The sequence below is a fragment of the Rhinatrema bivittatum genome, chromosome 2 (genome assembly GCF_901001135.1).
Source record: "Rhinatrema bivittatum chromosome 2, aRhiBiv1.1, whole genome shotgun sequence".
NCBI lineage: Eukaryota > Metazoa > Chordata > Amphibia > Gymnophiona > Rhinatrematidae > Rhinatrema > Rhinatrema bivittatum.
In genome coordinates, this window is record NC_042616.1 from 648,917,921 (window position 1) to 648,938,913 (window position 20,993).

Here is a 20,993-nt window from a genome sequence, read left to right on the forward strand (position 1 = left end):
ATTTTCCAAAATGGCGCCGAAAAATGGCGGCGGCCATAGACGAAAAAGATTGGACGGCAGGAGGTCCTTCCGGACCCCCGCTGGACTTTTGGCAAGTCTCGTGGGGGTCAGGAGGCCCCCCACAAGCTGGCCAAAAGTTCCTGGAGGTCCAGCGGGGGTCAGGGAGCGATTTCCCGCCGCGAATCGTTTTCTTACGGAAAATGGCGCCGGCCATACGCGTATGGCCGGCGCCATTTTCCGTACGGAAAATGGCGCCGGCAGGAGATCGACTGCAGGAGGTCGTTCAGCGAGGGTTCCGGCGCCTCGCTGAACGACCTCCTGCAGTCGATCTCCTGCCGGCGCCATTTTCCGTACGGAAAATGGCGCCGACCATACGCGTATGGCCGGCGCCATTTTCCGTACGAAAACGATTCGCGGCGGGAAATCGCTCCCTGACCCCCGCTGGACCTCCAGGAACTTTTGGCCAGCTTGTGGGGGGCCTCCTGACCCCCACGAGACTTGCCAAAAGTCCAGCGGGGGTCCGGAAGGACCTCCTGCCGTCCAATCTTTTTCGTCTATGGCCGCCGCCATTTTTCGGCGCCATTTTGGAAAATGGCGCCGGCTGAAGACGACAAGATTGAGGAGCAGGAGCCCGTTCCGGACCGCCGCTGGACCCGCAGGTTATTTAAGTTATTTGGGGGGGGGGGTTCGGGAGGGTGGGGATTTAATTTAAAGGGTCGGGGGTGGGTTTTAGGGGGGTTTAGTGTGCCGGTTTTTCGATTTTTTGATTTTTAACGATGTTCCGGCGAGGGATGGGGTTCGGGAGGGTGGGGGATTTAATTTAAAGGGTCGGGGGTGGGTTTTAGGGGGGTTTTAATGTGCCGGTTTTTCGATTTTTCGATTTTTAACGATTTTTCACGATATTTTACCCCCCCCAAACGGCAACAATACGATTCCCTCCCCCTCCCAGCCGAAATCGATCGTTAAGACGATCGAGGACACGATTCACATCCCTAGTCTACTATATTACTTGAGATATATATATATATATATAGATATATAGATATATATAATTTATTTATATGCATACACACACATATACAGATAGTGTCTCTTTTGCATACCTAGTACATATACCATCCTAAGACTGAAGTAATAACACTATATGTACATTCAGAATTTGAGAAATTTCTTGGAAATATTCTGTTGGCTCTATCTGATAATGTTGGATGGAAATTCTTTCTTTTCTGAGAAGCACCTAAGGAAAGTGTTGACACCGATCTTAACTGCATAAAAAAATTCCCTCTCAAAAGATTTATTGCTGAATGAGACCTTTGGGGCCTATGATTAAATAATTCAGACATTTGGTTTTTCCTAGTAGCCTACAACTTTTTTTTAATGAATGTCCTTAAATAATTTAATGTTACACTGTTCTATTATACTTTCTATGATATCCTATATTACACAATTCCTCCTGTGCATTATTGCTAAAATACATAGCAGAATTTTATTACAACTATGATCTACCTTTATATACATAATGTTCCATGTTTTCCACTTCTTCCACTACTTCAGTCTCATCTAGAGGAAATAACATCAAAAAGTCAAAATTTTATAAACCTACAATTATCAAACACAGGGTGAGCCCCATTTAATTTTCTCACAACGTACTGGAAACAAGTTTCAAAACAGTTTTAAAAGCATTCCATTTCAGCTGAAGATAATCTTATTGATAGTTTAAAATGGATTTGAAATGGATTTCCTAATTTGTTGGGGAGAAAGTTAAATAAGTAGTTTGTTCTGTACCAGTGGTCGCCAGCGCCAGTCCCCATAAGCAACCATCACACCCAGTTTTCAAGATAGCCCAATATTATAAATTAAACTTTCATGGATTAAATGTATGCAAATATGTCTCCTGAATATTCATTTTGGATATCCTAAAAATCAAGCTCCTGGTAAGAATAGGAAGATCAGCCATGGGAATCACTAGTTTGTACACCCATTTCTACCAGCAATGAGCAGAAATAAAGATCAAAATAGTTGTAGGTGATACCTTTTATTCAACTATCTTAATACATTGGTGACTAGCTTTTAAGAGATACTTCCTTCATCGGCTCAGAGCAGAATGAGTAGGTTAATGCAAAGGTTGATGTTGCCTAAATATACAAGGAAATTACAGATTGTATTACAAAAGTGGTGTAAAGTAAAAGAGTGAGGCAGTAGTCATCTTCACAGGTTCCATATTGCAAAATATATATTGGAGAAATCACTTACCCGATAATCTCGTTTTCCTTAGTGTAGACATATGGACTTAGGACCAGCAGGTTTATGCTCTCCTGCCAGCAGATGGAGAAAGCTGATGTCACAGTATATATAGCCCTGCAATGACCCCAGCCTGCCAGTAATCTCTTCAAATGCAACTGTGGACAGACTAGCAAAAAACTTGATTAAAAAAACCACGATTAAAAACAGGAAACCAGAACTGGACTCAACCAACCATAAACACTGAACTCACGTAAGATTCTAGGTACCCCAAGCTAAGGACTGGATGTAAACTTACCAGTTTCCTAGCGTGTAGACAGATGGACTCAAAACCAGTGGGATGTACCAAAGCTGCACCCCAACAGTCCAGTCAACACCGCACGTGCAAAGGTTGCATCCTCCCGGACCTGCACAGGCGATAAAACCTGGAAAAAGTGTGTAAGGAGGACCATGGCGCAGCACGGCAGATATTGACGGCAGACAACAGACTAACCTCTGCCCATGGCATTGCCTGAGCCCTAGTGGAATGAGCCCTAACCTAAGCAGGCAACAGCTTTCCAGCATCCACATGCGTGGCCATGATTACCCCCTTAATCCAACGAGCTACGGTAGACCTCAAAGCTGGAGCACCCTGCTTATTCCCACAAAGGATAACAAACAGGTGATCTGCCTTTCGAAAAGGTTCAGAAACCTCCAGATACCGCATAAGTCGCATGATATCCAAAGAGCGCAAGAGGTGATAACTCCTCCGCATCCCTGACCTTATCCAGGGATGGCAAGGAGATGGACTGATTCAAATGAAAGTCTGACACTACCTTCGGCAAGAAGGATGGAACAATACACAGCTGTATCACCCCCAGAGTCACCCGAAGGAATGGCTCCCAGCAACACAAGGTCTGCATCTCAGAAATTCGACACGCAGGGAGGAGGCTGGCAACTACAGACCGGTTAGCCTCACTTCGGTGGTGGGAAAAGTAATGGAGTCACTGCTGAAAGAGAGAATAGTGAACTATCTACAGTCCGGAGAATTGATGGACCAGAGGCAACATGGATTCACCAGGGGAAGATCCTGTCAGACAAATCTGATTGACTTTTTTGACTGGGTAACCAAGGAATTGGATCAAGGAAGAGCACTCGATATCATATACTTGGATTTCAGCAAAGCTTTTGATACGGTTCTGCACAGGAGACTGGTGAATAAAACGAGAAGCTTAGGAGTGAGTGCCGAGGTGGTGACCTGGATTGCAAATTGGTTGACAGACAGAAGACAATGTGTGATGGTAAATGGAACCTTCTCTGAAGAGAGAGCGGTTTTAAGTGTTGTACCGCAAGGATCGGTGTTGGGACCGGTCCTGTTCAATATCTTTGTGAGCGACATTGCAGACGGGATAGAAGGTAAGGTTTGTCTTTTTGCGGATGACACTAAGATCTGCAACAGAGTGGATACGCCGGAAGGAGTGGAGAGAATGAGACGGGATCTAAGGAAACTGGAAGAGTGGTCGAAGATATGGCAGCTGAGATTCAATGCCAAGAAGTGCAAAGTCATGCATATGGGGAGTGGAAATCCGAATGAACTGTATTCGATGGGGGGGGAAAGGCTGATCTGCACGGAGCAGGAGAGGGACCTTGGGGTGATAGTGTCTAATGATATGAAGTCTGCGAAACAATGCGACAAGGCGATAGCAAAAGCCAGAAGAATGCTGGGCTGCATAGAGAGAGGAATATCGAGTAAGAAAAGGGAAGTGATTATTCCCTTGTACAGGTCCTTGGTGAGGCCTCACCTGGAGTACTGTGTTCAGTTCTGGAGACCGTATCTACAAAAAGACAAAGACAAGATGGAAGCGGTACAGAGAAGGACGACCAGGAAGGTGGAGGATCTTCATCGGATGACATACGAGGAGAGATTGAAGAATCTAAATATGTACACCCTGGAGGAAAGGAGGAGCAGAGGTGATATGATAAAGACTTTCAGATACTTGAAAGGTTTTAATGATCCAAAGGCAACGACAAACCTTTACCATAAGAAAAAAATCAGCAGAACCAGGGGTCACGATTTGAAGCTCCAGGGAGGAAGATTCAGAACCAATGTCAGGAAGTATTTCTTCACGGAGAGGGTGGTGGATGCCTGGAATGCCCTTCCGGAGGAAGTGGTGAAGACCAGAACTGTGAAGGACTTCAAAGGGGCGTGGGATAAACACTGTGGATCCATAAAGTCAAGAGGCCGCCAATGAAGAGTGGGTGACTCACCAGAATGATGGCTACTGCCTGGAGACAATACCCTTATTCAATGAACATACACATGGTTACTGTGACTCCAACATCGCTCTAAGCTTCAACAGCAAGAGGAAATGTGGAAAAAAGGATTTGCACTCACAAAGACGGGAGTAGCTGGCTTGTTACGGCGGTTACTACCCCAAACCAAATAAGCCTGATACTTCACTTTCAATGCATATCCAGCATAGTTCTCTGCTTCAACGGCAGGGGAGAAGAAAAACTGATACTTCACACATCCAGCAGAGCTCTCTGCCTCAACGGCAGGGGAGAAGAAAAAAGGGTTCGCACTCACAAAGCGGGGAGTAGCTGGCTTGTTACGGCGGTTACTACCCCAAACCAAATGTGCCTGATACTTCACTTTCGATGCATATCCAGCATAGCTCTCTGCTTCAACGGCAGGGGAGAAAAAAACTGATACTTCACGCATATCCAGCATAGCTCTCTGCTTCAACGGCAGGGGAAAAGAAAAAACTGATACTTATGCATATCCAGCATAGCTTCAACGGCAGGGGAAAAGAAAAAAGGATTTGCACTCACAAAGCGGGGAGTAGCTGGCTTGTTACGGCGGTTAGTACCCCAAACCAAATGTGCCTGATACTTCACTTTCGATGCATATCCAGCATAGCTCTCTGCTTCAACAACAGGGGAGAAGAAAAACTGATACTTCACGCATATCCAGCATAGCTCTCTGCTTCAACGGCAGGGGAGAAGAAAAACAACCAATAAGGGCTGTATAACATAGTCTAGGTAAAACAAATAAGCATGGGTGTAGCTTGCTTATTGCGGCAGTTACTACCCCTACTACCCCTAACTAATCAAGCTTGATATTTCACTTGGATGCAGCTTCATCACTGCTCTCTACATTAATTGTGGGGGGGGGGGGGGGGGGGGAAGGGAAATAGAACCAAGAGCTAAGAGAAACAGATAAGTATGAGAGAAAAAGGTGTGAAGCTTGCTGGGCAGACTGGATGGGCCGTTTGGTCTTCTTCTGCCGTCATTTCTATGTTTCTATGTTTCTATATAGCCCCCAGGAACACATTCTTCAAGGTGAACAATCGCAACACAGTGGTTGGAACATAGGGCCCGCCAAAAAATACAGCACCAAGTTAAGACTCCACAATGGAACTGGTAATCTCAAAGGAGGCCTACGATGGCTCACTCTATTAAAAAAAAAAACAAAAAAACAGGGCACATCAGAATGAAACACCATTCACCAGGCCTTTGAAACAGGCAAAAGCCGAAACTGCACCTTCAAAGAATTAAGGGCCAATCCTTGATAGCAACCAGGTAACAAAGGGGTGTTGTAAAGCAGAGTTGCTTCCCTGTTACAGGTGTTCTCCCAGGACAGCAGGATGTTAGTCCTCACAGAAGGGTGACATCATCAGATGAAGCCCGGCACAGAATATTTTTGTCAAAGTTTATAGAAACTTTGACTGGCATACTGAGTATGCCCAGCATGCTACTAACCCCGCAGCCATGCGAGGTCCCCCTTCAGTATCGTATCAATGCATTAAAAGACAAGTGAAAAAATAAAATAACAAAACAGACGAACCCAACTCCGCGGGGTGGCGGGTGGGTCTTGCTGAGGACTATCATCCTGCTGTCCTGGGAGAATGCCTGTTACAGGTAAACAACTCTGCTTTCTCCCAGGACAAGCAGGATGGTAGTCCTCACAGATGGGGTGAATACCAAGCTGCAGGCTGCCCACAAAACATACAGGGCCAATAGACACCCAATAACGTGCAACAGGTACAACAACAGGGGTGCTGTTGGCAACAACGGGGGTAGACTGACCTACATAATGAGCCCAGGTAGGGAGAGTTGGGTTCTCACACTTGGAACACATTACGGAGGACAGACTGGCTGAAGACGCTATCCTGTCAACCATTCTTGTCCCAACAGTAGTGGGCAGCAAATGTGTGGAGGGAACTCCACGTCGCGACCTTGTGGATTTCCGCAATTGGAACTGCACGGACAGAGCGCGCTGTCATACGGCCTTCGAGGGTATTGCCCGCTTGCTCAAAGCAAAAAGCGATACAGTCCGCCATCCAATTGGACAGAGTCTGCTTGCCCACCGCAACCCCAAGTCTGGTTTTATCAAAGGAGACGAAGAGTTGGGAGGACTGCCTGTGGGCTGCAATGCGCTCCAGATAAAAAGCATGCTTGCAGTCCAAGGTATGTAGAACCCGCTCAACTCGGTGGGAGTGTGGCTTCGATAAAAAAGGTGGGCAGCACGATAGACTGGTTCAAATGGAAGTCAGTCACCACCTTGGGCAGGAACTTAGGGTGAGTGCGCAACACCACCCTGTCATGGAAGAATATCGTGTAAGGCGAATAGGTCACCAGGGCCTGCAGCTCACTGACTCTGTGAGAGAACTTTCCAGGTGAGGTATTTAAACTCGCAGAAGCGCAGAGGCTCAAATGGAGACAGCATGAGCCGCGCTAGTTTGATGTTGAGGTTGCAGGCCACAACAGGAGGGCGCGATGGAGGCGCGATGGAGCAAGCCTCTCATGAAGCACCCCACTAAGGGTTGGACCGAGATCCAAGTGTCACCCAATCCGCGGTGGTCGGCGAGATTTTGAGAAGATTTAGGCGGTAGCCCCGTTTTATGATGTTTAATACCCAGCGGTCAGTGGTGATGGAGGTTCAGCGGTCTGCGAATAAGCAGAGCCAGCCCCCGACTAGTGGGTTGCCTGTGGGCACCGGGGTTAGGCTGCTGCTCTCTCTGCGCCAGTCAAAACCTTGCCACAGGGCCAGGCTGAGGCATGGGCTGGGCACTAGGCGTCTGTTGTCAGTGGGGATGGCTCTTCAGGGCAGCTTGAGCCATACGAGTTTGTGAGGCCAGAGGATAGTATCTCTGTTGCCTGTAGAAAAGTATCCTGGGATCCCTATCGGGTGCTCTGCGGTTGCCGAGGAGAGGTCTGAGGTGGTAGCAGACAACTGATGCAGGATTTCTTGATGATCCTTTAACTGGGCTACTGCGACTCTGACCTGATCTGACCCCCAAACAGGTTTTCCCCCGTACAGGGGAGGTCAGCCAGCTTTTCCTGGACCTCAGGGCAGAGGTCAGAAGCCTTACACCAGGCCCAGGGCCAGGCACTAATACCGGCCGCCGACATCCTTGCTGCAATCTCAAAGACATCGTAGGCTGCTCGTACTTCATGCTTGCCAACCTCTAACCCCTTTTGTACAATGATTTCCAAGCCTTCCTGGAATTGTGGGAGACCTTAAGAGGTTAAGGTTATACTGGTTCATGAACAACTGATATGCCGCTATTCGGGCAATGAGCATCACCCCCTGGAAGTCCTTACGGCCCAGGGCATCCAAGGCTCCTTGATCCTTCCCTGGAGGGGCAGAGGAGTGAGTGCGGGCCGTTTTGACCTTCTTGTGAGCCAACTCCACTACCACAGATTGGTGTGGGAACTGGCTCTTTTGGAAGCCCAGGGCCTGTTTCACTAGATAAATGGTAACCGTCTTCTGGTTGACAGGAGCCACGGAGCCTGGGTGTTCCCATAATCGGTAGAGGAGGTCTAGGAGGACCTCATGTACCGGGCAGCCACCACCTCTTTAGGTATGTCTACGAATTGGAGGATCTCTAACATCTTGTGGCGGGCGGCCTCTTCCATCAGTAGTGGAAAGGGAATGGTTTCCGCCATCGCCCGAACAAAGCTGGCAAAAGATAAGTCCTCTGGGGGTGAGCAGCACCTCTCATCCGGAGGTGAAGGCTCCCACAGAAGGTCATCAGAGGCATCTGAGGAAAGTTCAGAGGAAGGTCGCCCCGTGGATCATAAGGAGCCTCCTCTTTACCACTGAGCTGTCTGGGTCGAGGAGGGAGGCCAAACTCCGGGTCTAGGGGCCCCAGCATCGATGGCCGCTCAGATGGCCCTGATATCAGTCGCACAGGCATTGAGGGCATTGGGACCTTTGAGGGCCTCTATGGGAGTCGGGGTACCAGGGGACCCGATGGCCCGAGAGTGGGATCTGGCACAGACGGCGCTGCCCGTGGTGGCAGTCGTGGAGCCGCATCCTCCTCCTCCAAAGAACCCAGAATCGGGATAGTATCGGAAGGAGGAACCGGTGGCAGACGGGGCACTGGAGGACCTCCCGGCACCAGCTGCGTCAGTAGAGCACCGAGCAGCACTTCCAACCTTTCCAGTAAAGGTGCCATCATCGAGGGCGTCAGCTCCAGCGCTGGTATGGGGGCCGGCATTGGTGCTTGCTGGAGGCCTGGAGGGCACTGAGCACTGCCTGTTGGTCCATGCAGTCCAACTCCTCCCAAAACACGAGTGTAGTAAGTACCGACACGGGAGGAGAAGGCAGGCGGGGTGTAAACAGAGCCTCCACAGGGATCCATGGAGGCTCGGTACCCGTCACCGAGATTTTGTGGGGAACGCCCTGGGCTCCTGGCTTTGGAGGAGGATGGGGCCTCCTCACCTTGGGGCCACTTCGGAGGGGGCTTGGCCGGAGCCAGTGCCCCTCCGGTATCGGTGCTGGCACGGTGCAATGATCGCCGGTGCTGGTGTTGGTGCTTCCCTCGGAGCTCAGCCCAGTTCTTCTCTGGCACCGAGGAAGACGATCCCGAGGCCTTGGATTGGCCAGATGCCTGTGAAGGGCGATCTCCTGCACCTTTTTCATCATGGTGGGGAGCCGAGGGTGAAGGTCCTGAGTTAGATCGATCCCCGTGACTCGATGTAGGGACTGGAGTCTATGGAGCCAATTGTTTGGAACCGAACAAGTGTGCAATCTTGTCCAGGCGGGCGCAACAGCCTTTGGGGGTCATCTGAGCACAGCTGGGACACAGACGGACATCGTGGGAAGGCCCCAGGCAAAGGACGCAGACGTCGTGTGGGTCCATAATGGACATGGTCTGCAGGCACTGGGGACACTTCTGAAAGCTGGTCTTCACTGGAAAAAGCCAGTGCACAGTTGGTGGCCAGCAGCCAATTGGGCGGGGGGGGGGGGGGGGGGGGGGGGGGGCAGACACTCGGGGACTGACTGCAACAACGCGAAAAATAAACCTACCGAACGGAGGAACTTCACGAATTCTTCCGTGCGGAAAAAAAAACGTGAAGAGCTCTACAAACCGCGAGGCAACATCACCGTGGAAAAAAGGAGACTGAAGTGGACCCCATGTGGCTGCGGGGTTAGTGGCATCTGATGATGTCACCTATCTGTGAGGAGTACCATCTTGCTTGTCCTGAAAGAACTGCTTCTTATCCTCCGGCAACAGAGGAACCAGAGACTTGCCCCACTTTCTGGCTAGTCTCTCCAACTCGCTCCCAAACAAGAGCAAACCTTTAAAGGGCATCTTGGTAAGATTAGCTTTGGAGGTTTCGTCGGCCGACCAATTTCGCAACCAGAGTTGTTACCTGGTTGCTATCAATGAAGCCACTCCTCTGGCCGAGATCCAGACCAATTCACAGTCTGAGTCTGCTAAAAAGGCGGCAGGTTCCATAACTCCTCTAGAATTCCCTCAATCTCCTGAGAGAGAAGCAGACAAGATCTTACCACTACAGTGCAACAGGAGGCAATCTGTAAATTCATCGCCACCGTCTCAAATGCTTGCTTAAAATAGCCTCAATCCTTCTATCATGAACATCCTTCAAGGCCACTTCTCCCTCTACAGGGATAGTCATCCACTTAGAAACAGCACATGCCAGAGCATCCATTTTGGGAAAATGCAAACGTTCTCTCACAGCTGGATCCAGGGGGTACAGGCCTTCCAATGTCCGACCCCCTGTAAAATTTGCCTCTGGGGTGTCCCATTCAAGATCAATCAATTCCTGAATGGTATCCATCAAAGAGAAAAAATAAGAATCTTTACGAAAGGAAACCAAAATGGGATTCTTCTTTGGCTCTTACATAGCATCCGAATCAGGGACACCCTGCTGCTTCAAGGTTTGGTAAATCAGAGCTGGCAATTTATCTATATGAAAGAACCGCAACATGGTTCCATACGGTTCCAGCCCTGAAGGAATTTCCCCATCTTCCAGGGAAACGGTATCAACCTCATCATCAGTGCCATCCGGAATCCTGTCGGGAACACCCGTGGGGAGCCAAGGCGAGTCCCAGTGCTTAAGCATAGGACTGGAATAGGGAGGATCCACCGGCTGAGGGTCCAATTAGACAGAAATGGGGGAAGCGGAGGACTGCACCTGAAGAAAGATTTGTAAGCAGCCAGGTCCAGACCAAGCCCAGAAGGAACTGGCACTGGTCCCACAAAACTGCCAGTGCAGGAGTCAGTCAAGGGAGAAATAAGATCTGGTTTCCCCCCAGTCAAAGCTGTGACCAACCCATGATCAGAATGGGAAGAGCCAGGCTTAGCAATATCCGAGGAAGACTACTCTCCATGAGCGTCTGAGCAACACTGATACATGTTAGAAGCCAGGTCAGGTTGAGAAGCAAGAATATGACAGGCAAAACAAATAGGAAGACGCTTAGGCTTCTTGCTTACTGGGGCCATTGCGGCAGTAAGCGTGTGTCAGAATGGCTCGCACTCAAAAAAGAAATGCGCCCAAAAAATAAGGCGTGGTAAAGTGCACGCACAACCTGTGCATCAAGTTAAACGCGTAAAAAGGTTTGTGCATGAAAAAAATGCACTCAAAAACCAAGTACACTGCACACATCAACAGCCTACAGAGGGCAGTAGCACACACACAATAGTGAGCAAAAACAGCCGCCATGGCATACCACACGGCATGCATGAACATAGCCTAAGTACAAGGCCTAGCCCATCAGGGGCAGCTCAACACGTCCAGCTGTCCAGTACACCTCAACCTTAACGGGAGCAAGAACCACAATCAGTACGGGATGCCAAGAACAGAAACCGGAGGAAGCCCTGAAACCCCTCTAAACTGTTTCTGATTCAAATCAAAACTTTCTTTTTTTAAACCTTACCTGAGCTCAGCGCTTACCAGCTTACAGAGAAGGTCTCCGACTGCAGAGGGACAGGGCATCTGCCGTCACCGCTGTGCTTGGCCTCCTGCACCCGCTGCCTTTCAGGTGAACTAGCAACTAAGTCCGTGCCGGGAAACCCAGCTACCGGACCGAGGCACACCACTGAGGGACCACAGAAATCACCTCAGGAATTCTCAACTGGGGGAGGGACCTTTAGGTATCACTGCAGGAGAGTGGGTCTTTCTTTTCCTGAATTCAGAATTTCAAATTTCTCCTTCCAAAAAGCTCGAAGCAATCCCCTTAGGGAGATGCACGTCCATCTGCTGGAGATGGAGAATACTGGCAGGCTGGGGTCACTGCAGGGATATGTATACTGTGACGCCAGCTTGTTCCAGCTCCATCTGCTGGCAGGGGAGCATAAACCCACTGGTCCTGAGTCCATCTGTCTACAGGCTAGGAAAAGGAAATTAGTGGAAGAGCATGTTATGTAATTCCCCTATGCTGAAAGCCTTACAGGGGTAACTGCAGGGTCCTGTGATTCAGAACATGTTGGACATAGATGTCCAGTGGTAAAAAGATCCTGATAGAGATTTAGTGCAAAAAAAAAAAGGACAGAAGAATAAACTTACATATAATGTGCCTGATTTTAAAAAGCATTTACATGCATAAAACTGGGTTTTACTGAAGAAAATGCACTTCACTTAAGTGGGCTTTTGAAAATTGCTACAATATATGCCACTGAATTGTCCATAGGATTTACTTGTGTAAATTAACTTTACTCAAGTAAGTGGCTTTTTAAAATTGCTATGATAATATGTTACATTTATGCACGTAACTCCTTTGAAAATTCACCTGAATGTTTCTTACCAGTAACAGGTGTTCTCCGAGGACAATATGATGTTAAGTCCTCACATGTGGGTGATGTGATAGATTCCAGGCCAGTGAAGTTTGCTTCATAGCTTCTAGAAGCTTCTGGCATAGTTCACTGAGCATGTGTGTGCTTTCCCACATCATGGACATTGATTGGGGACTCTCTTCAATTCTGAATATAGCAAAGAACATATAGGAACCAACTCCAATGAGAGGCAGGGGAGTTCTGCAAGGCCTTACATCCTATTGTCTTCAGATAACACCGTTACAAGTGTCCGGCCCCATTGGGATCCACAAGGATCATGCCTTGTTAGAATGACTATGCGTTTTAAGTAGAAGAGAGAAACATACATTCTGTGCTAGAACACCCCCATCTGAAGCTGCTGGGATAGTAGTGAACTAACACGGCAACCACACTGCTTTGTCACCAATGAGATCATTGAAATCCATAAAAAACAGAGTTGAAATACCTAATATCTCGGGTTCAGATAGATCTTCATCCAGCTCTTTAGGTTCCTCTTCAACTGAATGATAACGTAAGAAGGTCAGTTTGTACCATCCAGCAAAGGATTTACAACATATAAAAAAACCTTCTTCCTGCGCTGATGGCTCTTCAGAACATTGATCACCAATATACCGTAAGTTCTTCCCAGGCAACATTAACTTGACCTCTCACTTTCATCACTACCAGTGCCAAACTAAAGAACTACAAATAGCAGCTATGGAAGCTCTGCTGCCTGAACCAAAAAACTGCTTGCAAACAGAAGAACTTACACATCCAAGGGATACAGTCTGCAAGCCCTAAATATGGTTTTCAGCCATGACAATTATCATCTTCAAATTCAATCCAAATTTATATTACAACCTTATTTATGTAGAGGCAAGCAAATAAAATGGAGAGGGTTGGTGATAGTTTGCAATAATACTGAGCTACAAATATCTTCTGAAGCTCAAGGTATTTTCCCTCTCCCTCTCATACTGCAGCATGGTTATTCATTTATCATTCCAGTGCAATGCCCTTGGTAGAATTATTTGTGAAGGTCAAACAGCCCAACTGGAAGACACATGTCCAGCAATGTGCTTATTCTCAGCACAGCATGCATGGACTTGTTTTACATATATATGAGAAACCAACACAAGTTCAAACAAATTTGACGACATCATAGACTGCTCTTTAGTCAAAAATAAACTAGGTTACACCTGAAAACAAAAGATAAATTAGTCCAGACCTACAGATGCGAAAATCAAACAAACTTCACACTGGAGACAACTGAATACAGTTGTATTTATATACAGAGTGCTTGGCTGTGCTGAGGCAGCTTGATTTAGATTTTAATCAATTGGTTGATAAATACAAAATAAAAGCTTTAGGGGTTCACTCAATAACAGTTCTGTGCATCAGCTTGCAGGAGACCTGGGATCAATTCCTGAGCCCTGGCTTCTGTGCTTTGGGCCAGCCAAGGCTAGGGATGCTGTAGAGGCAGCATTTATAGCCTCTGGTGGGAAGAGAGCCTCAGCCATCATACTGTGGCGACATCTAGTGTTCAGATGCTGGGTGCACACATCAGTTTCCGCAAGGAGATGCAGTCTTTGGCCCCTAGTCAAAAAAAAAAAAAATGCCACAATGGCTAAACTGCCTGGGTGAAAGGAGGTAATAAAATGGGCAAAACCCTGGATAGTTGGAGATTGAAAGCTCATGGCACCGTAGCCCAGTAGAGACACTGCCATGTCAAATTTATATTAAAAAACAAACTACAGCATTTTTAAGGTGAAGGGAGTTTTGAAAACATTTTCTGAATAAACACAGGGGTAAGAACTGGGAAAGCACAATGTGTGCTACTGTCTTCTAGGTATGCTGTCCTAGACATGACATTCTGTTCTTTACTTGAAAGTCTTTTTTTCAGTACAATAATTATATACATTATCTAAAAACCAGGAAAGAGGAGATAAAAAAAAAGCAATGAGTGGAAGTAGTGCTGGATGCAGTCAGGGTACTAAGGTAATGGGTTATGCCCCTAGGAGAAAAGAAAACAGACTTCTGCTGACCCTGTTGTATTGCTACATGGACCAGTCAAAAAAGAGACTTCCCCCTTTCAGACCAGTGATGGGAGCCACTCAGGCAATCGCTCTGGGGAGGTGAGGAAAAAGGAAGGAAGGAAAAGTAAATAAATACAAGGGAGTGCGGGTGGAGGGTAGGGAGGAAAACGGCACCAATTTGGTTAAAAGGCAATGCTCAGTTTTCTAATGACACATTATATTTTACTCACAGGGAGGTTCTTGTTCATATGCTGTCTCTTCCCCACCAGCTTCATCTGAAATAGTAAAGGAAGGACAATACATATTCCGTTAACTTACATTTTCATTTTAAGGCACAAAAATATCATCATAGAGATTATAAACACAATGAATGTCAGTAACACAATCCTAAATAAAGCTTTAATTAATGACTGGGACAGTAAGCAAATCTATGGCTCTAATGCTAAACTTTCAAAAGGGAAACTTTGAGAAAATGAGAAAAAGAGTTAGAAAAATCTGAAAGGAGCAGCTTCAAAGGTAAAAAGTGTGCAAGAGGCGTGGACATTGTTAAAAAATACCATCCTAGAAGCACAGTCCAGATGTATTCTTCACATTAAGAAAGGTGGAAGGAAGGCAAAACAATTACCGGCATGGTTAAAAGGGGAGATGAAAGAGGCTATTTTAGCCAAAAGATCTTCATTCAAAAATTGGAAGAAGGATCCAACAGAAGATAAAGCATAAGCGTTGGCAAGTTAAACGTAAGACATTGATAAGACATACTAAGAGAGAATTTGAAAAGAAGTTGGCTGTAGAGGCAAAAACTCACAGTAAAAACATTTTAAATATATACGAAGCAGAAAGCTTGTGAGGGAGTCAGTTGGACCATTAGATGATCAAGGGGTTAAAGGGGCACTTAGAGAAGATAAGGCCATCGCGGAAAGATTAAACGATTTCTTTGCTTCGGTGTTTACTGAAGAGGATGTTGGGGAGATACCCGTTCTAGAGAAGTTTTCATGAGTAATGATTCAGATGGACTGAACCAAATCACAGTGAACCTAGAAGATGTGGTAGGCCTGATTGACAAACTGAAGAGTAGTAAATCACCTGGAATTGGATGGTATACACCCCAGAGTTCTGAAGGAACTCAAAAATGAAATTTCAGATCTAAAAATTTGTAACCTATTATTAAAATCATGCATTATACCTAAAGACTGGAGGGTGGCTAATGTAACCCCAATATTTAAAAAGGGCTCCAGAGGCAATCCGGGAAACTACAGACCAGTTAGCCTGACTTCAGTGCCAGCAAAATAGTGCAAAGAGTTCTAAATATCAAAATCACAGAACATATAGAAAGACATGGTTTAATGGAACAAAGTCAGCATGGCTTTACCCAAGGCAAGTCTTGCCTCACAAATCTGATTCACTTTTTCAAGGGGTTAATAAACACCTACATAAAAGTGAACTGGTAGATTATATTTGGATTTTCAGAAGGCATTTGACAAAGTTCCTCATGAGAGGCTTCTAGGAAAAGTAAAAAATCATGTGATAGGTGACAATGTCCTTTCATGGATTACAAACTGGCTAAAAGACAGGAAACAGAGAGTAGGATTAAATGGGCAATTTTCTCAGTGGAAGGGAGTGGACAGTGGAGTGCCTCAGGGATCTGTATTGGGACCCATACTTTTCAATATATTTATAAATGATCTGGAAAGAAATACAACGAGTGAGATAATCAAATTTTCAGATGATACAAAATTGTTCAGAGTAGTTAAATCACAAGCAGATTGTGATAAATTGCAGGAGGACCTTGTGAGACTGGAAAATTGGGCATCGAAATGGCAGATGAAATTTAATGTGGATAAGTGCAAGGTGATGCATATAGGGAAAAATAACCCTTGCTGTAGTTACACGATGTTAGGTTCCATATTAGGAGCTACCACCCAGGAAACAGATCTAGGCCTCATGGTGGATAATACATTAAAATCATCGGCTCAGTGTGCTGCAGCAGTCAAAAAAGCAAACAGAATGTTAGGAATTATTAGGAAGGGAATGGTTAATAAAACAGAAAATGTCATAATGCCTCTGTATCGCTCCAAGTACACTGTAATTTGTCTTCTTTCCGATTGTTTAAATTTTGCTATTATCAACATGTAAAAAAAGCAAACCATTACTCGCTAATCAAGAAATTGTTTCTGTACCCAGAATCTCAGATGGCTCTGGCTCCTCCTCTCCAGCTGCTTCCATGTGATAGTGATCATCTTCAGTGTCTGAGGCCAGGAGACAAAGAGTTGCATATGACATGCCAGAAGCATGATTTAGCTGCAGATTACTTTTACACACATAGAAAAGTAGGGTACAAACAAATGTATACATGCATGGAATAATAAACTCACCGAAAGATTTGTTAATTGTTATGTCCATATAATTCCATGTCAGATGGCTTAGCAAGACAAAGATGCTAAACAACTTTAGTCAATAAATTTAGTCCTGGGGGAATTCTGCACTACTTTGGAGTGCAGAATTCCAGCAGAATTCCCCTCCAGCGCAGCTGTGCAAATTTTGTCAGGCTCACTGGGGCCTGCTTCATGTTTGCCACGAGCGGGACGGGCTCTGTTTGTAGCATGCCGGGGCCTGCTTCATCTTCTCTGCAAGTGGGATGGTCTCCGCTTGTGGCATTCTGGGACGGCTGCCATTTGCAGCGAAGATGGAACAGGCCCCGGCATGCTGCGAGCAGAGGCCATCTCATTCGTGGAAAAGAAGGAGCAGACCCCGGCTGCCATGAGCTTAGCCCATCCCACTCACGGAGAAGATGGAACAGGTACCCAGCGTGCTACGAGCGGAGGCCATCCCGCTTGCAGTGAAGATGAAGCAGGCCCCGGTGAGTGTGTATATGTGTATGTGTGTGTAAGACTGCGAGCCTGGGGGATTAGAGATAGAGCATGTGTGAGGGCGCATGGATATGGGTACCAGAGAAAGGGAGCCTATGTGAGAAGATTATGGAGTGTGTATATTTGGGAGAAATTGGGAGCTGGTGCATGTGAAAAAGGGATTGTATGTATATGTGAGGGTGCTTGTTTGTTTGTGAGAGCAGGAGCCTATATGAGGGTGTGCTTATGTATGAGAAAGAAAGCCTGTGTGAAGGAAAGAGAGTGTGCATGTGTGTGTGTATGTGTGTGAGTGTGAGTGTGTGTGTGTGAGAGAGAGAGAAAGACTGTGTAAGGGACGGTGAACGAGAGAGGGAGCAAGTGCACAGGGGTGTGAAGGAGAGAGACATAGGTAGCATGTGAGAGGGTATATGCGTGAGAGGGAAAGGGAGCCTGAATGGGTGTGTGCGAAAAAGAGAGGGGGAGCCTGTATGAAGTTGGGTATGTGCACGAGAGAGGAGGAGCCTGTATGAGGGTATATGTGTGTGCGAGAGGGGAGCCTGTATGTGTGAATGTGCACTAGAGAAAGGGTGTGGGTGTATCTGAGAGAGAGAGAGAGAGAGAGAGAGGCACAGAGGGAGCCTATGTGAGGGGCAGTACTGAGAGCAGGGTCAAACTCTGGGAGTGGAGATATAGTGGAAGGGATTGAGCCTAGAGGAGAAGGGGAGAGAGAGTGGTAGGTGGGGAGTTGGGGCCTGAGAGGGCAAAGTGAAAGGAGACTGGCCAGGGGAGTAGGGAGAGAGGGTAGAAGAGACACTCTTACAAGTGAGGAGAAGTCCATTACCTGCTATTAATTACCGGTAAGTTGACATAGAAAATAGCCACTGCTATTACTAGCAACAATAACATGGAATAGACAGGTTTTGGGTATTTGCCACTGTTGGCCACTATTGGAAACAGGATGCTGGGCTTGATGGACCCTTGGTCTGACCCAGTATGGCATGTTCTTATGAATGTCTAGAGAAATGTGGCTCAAAAAATTTAAAACTCTGCATTCTTTAAGTAATAATTTTTTTCTGTATTATATTTTAAAGTAATTATTTATTTATTTAAGCGTTTTACATACCGACCATCATTGGGAACATCTTATCGGTTTACAGAGGAAATAATGCAGCAACAGGCTTTACATGGAACACTTGATACAGGAACTATAACGCATAATTAATGATAAAATGAAGGTTGAAGAGCCTTCATTTTATATATATTATATATATATATTTTATATATATATATATATATATATATATATATATATATATATATATTTATATACATTTATATATAAAGATATATATTTATATATATTTTTATATATATATAAAGATATATATATAAAGATATATATTATATATATATATATATATATATATATATAAATATATAGGCAAATAAAGCAGTAGAATAATATTTACATATAATAATTACTTAAAGACTGTCATGTATGTTGTGTTATTTTGACCAATATAAAGTATGCAGAATTTTACATTTTTTGCACAGAATTCCCCCAGGAGTAATAAATTCAAGTTGTTAAATAACTTCCTGCACAGTCTGTAATGTAACACGTGCATGCAATTTCTCCAGCCACTCCTCATCTACTAAAGGAAGCTTTCTACTGCAAAAAAAATTCCCTTTACTATTTTCATACAAGTCCTTTTCACGCTACAGCTTCTAAAATATATCCTTCAGGACTGCACAAATTTTCTATAGTTTTAAAAACACTTTTCTCCTCTCCATTCCTTATTTTCGGAATATAATTTGGCTGCCTTTTACTAGCCACTAATTTAATTATTATTTTCTTCGGCTTATTACCAAAAACTAAAAATTCTGAGGTTCCTATTCAGTAGGACGGCAAACAGCAATTATATCCATGTCACTTGACCCTAAAATTCAGTAGGATTTGAACACACAAATCTCCCGCTGCAAATACTCAGATAAAGATACATAGATAACTTTATCCTATACTTAGGCGTACTCTTTTTCCATCTGTGCCCTCACATCACAAAATAAATGTGCACACCAGGTAAAGTAAATCCATACCCTTAGAGCACCTCCCCCTGTCACCCCTTTTTTGTCCTTATAAATTCTGTGCTAACAAAAATGTGTGTACATAGAATGTATGTTGTCGATGTGAATCCTTGAACCGGAGCGAGATGTGAAGACCGCTGAGGGATCCCCTCGGTGGAACTCATCTCTGAGAGGTGGCGTAGGTGAGAGGACTCCTCCCAAGGATTGGTTCCACAGAATCAAGCCGGTCGGCCCTCCGAAGAGCGGATAGCCTGTGGACGCGGAAGAGCCCCCGAGGAGCGCGTACTCGGAGCGTTCACCCAGCGAGATAGGAACCGACCTACGTGGAGAGCAAAGCAAAGTCCAGGCAGAAGGTCCGAGGCAGACAGCGAAGAGACGAAGTGAAGTCCAGCAGAAGGTCCGAGGCAAGCAGCAGAGAGGTCAAGAGGCAAGCCGAGGTCAGTACCACAAAGACAGTCCGAAGGTAGTTCCTGGGGAGACGAACAGACGGCCACAGGGACAAGGAGACACTGGTGGATTGGAGACACTGAAGGAGCAGAGATGCTGAAGACCCTGGTGGAGTGGAGACACTGAAGACGCTGTTCCAGAAGCACAGGAAGCACAGCCCTGCAGCAACAGAGGAAGTCTATTGCAAAGGCAATGAAGGAAAGGAGCTGTGGGGTTAAATACCCCCTCCTGCAAAGACGACATCATCCGGGGCCGGCTCGACTTTTCCACCGCGGCCCCTTTAAGAAGCGGGGCGTCCCGTGAGCGCACGTCAAGGGAGGCCCCCAACGCCGGCCAGTAGAGAGACGCAGCAGTGGCCGTGCGGCCCAGCACCAGCGGCCCAGTGTGAGGAGGAGGCCGCCGCGTCGGCGGTACGGAAAATGTTGGAGGGGCCGGCCGGTTGCGGCCAGGTGCCCTAACAGTACCCCCCATCTTACGCCCCCTCTTAGAAGGGCCAGGCTTGTCAGGGTGTGTACGATGGAAGTGCTGAAGCAAAGATTTGTCCAAGATGTTCGAGGAGGGTTCCCACGAATTCTCTTCAGCAACAAAATCCTCCCAAGCAATTAGATACTCCCACCGTCTATAATGTCATCGAATATCCAGGACCTCCCAGACTTGGTTGACTGGGTCGTCATCCAAAGCCATCTCTGGGAGGTTAGGTGTTGCGGTACGATAGAATGACAGTACCAAGGGTTTTAACAAGGATACGTGAAAGGAATTGTGAATTTGGAGACTGGAGGACAGTCTTAGGTGATAGGTCACTGGACCTAAGCATTCAGAAATTGAAAAAGGACCGATGTATTTGGGTGCCAGTCACATAGATGGAACCCGAAGGCGGATGTGGTGGATGCTGAGCCAAACTTGATCTCCTGAGTTAAAGAGGGGGGCTGGCTGGAGGTGTTTACCAGATGTGCGCTTGGCGGTTTCAGCAGCTTTAATCAGATTGGCATTGATGGTCTCACATAGATCGTGCATTTGGTCAGCCGTAAGTTGGGCTGCAGGAGAGGGCACTGACAGAGGTAACGGTAGTGGAGGTTTAGGATGCCTTCCATAAACCACCTGAAATGGAGATGATCCTGTGGCAGAATGAATATGGGAGTTGTGGGGAAACTCCGCCCAAGGCAATAGGAAAGACCAATCATCTTGGCGGCTTCCTACAAAGGAACGAAGGAAGGTCTTCAATCCCCGGTTAAGTCGCTCGGCTTGTCTGTTACCCTGCGGGTGGAAGGCCTTGGTGAAATCCAATGCACTCCAAATGT

General features: G+C 46.3%; 1 protein-coding gene across 8 annotated transcripts in view; it reads right to left on the minus strand.

Moving 5' to 3' along the window:
* ASPH (aspartate beta-hydroxylase) overlaps positions 1-20,993 on the minus strand; it is a 508,516-nt gene that overhangs the window by 274,151 nt on the left and 213,372 nt on the right. For 7 of the 8 annotated variants that reach the window (XM_029591374.1, XM_029591372.1, XM_029591369.1 and 4 more), the window contains 4 exons: positions 16,498-16,566; positions 14,551-14,595; positions 12,754-12,807; positions 1,507-1,560 (listed from right to left, as the gene is read on the minus strand). In XM_029591374.1, the coding sequence (XP_029447234.1) occupies positions 1,507-1,560; positions 12,754-12,807; positions 14,551-14,595; positions 16,498-16,566 (222 nt within the window). The remainder of the gene's footprint in view (positions 1-1,506; positions 1,561-12,753; positions 12,808-14,550; positions 14,596-16,497; positions 16,567-20,993) is intronic. The other variant, XM_029591373.1, reaches the window with a different exon arrangement.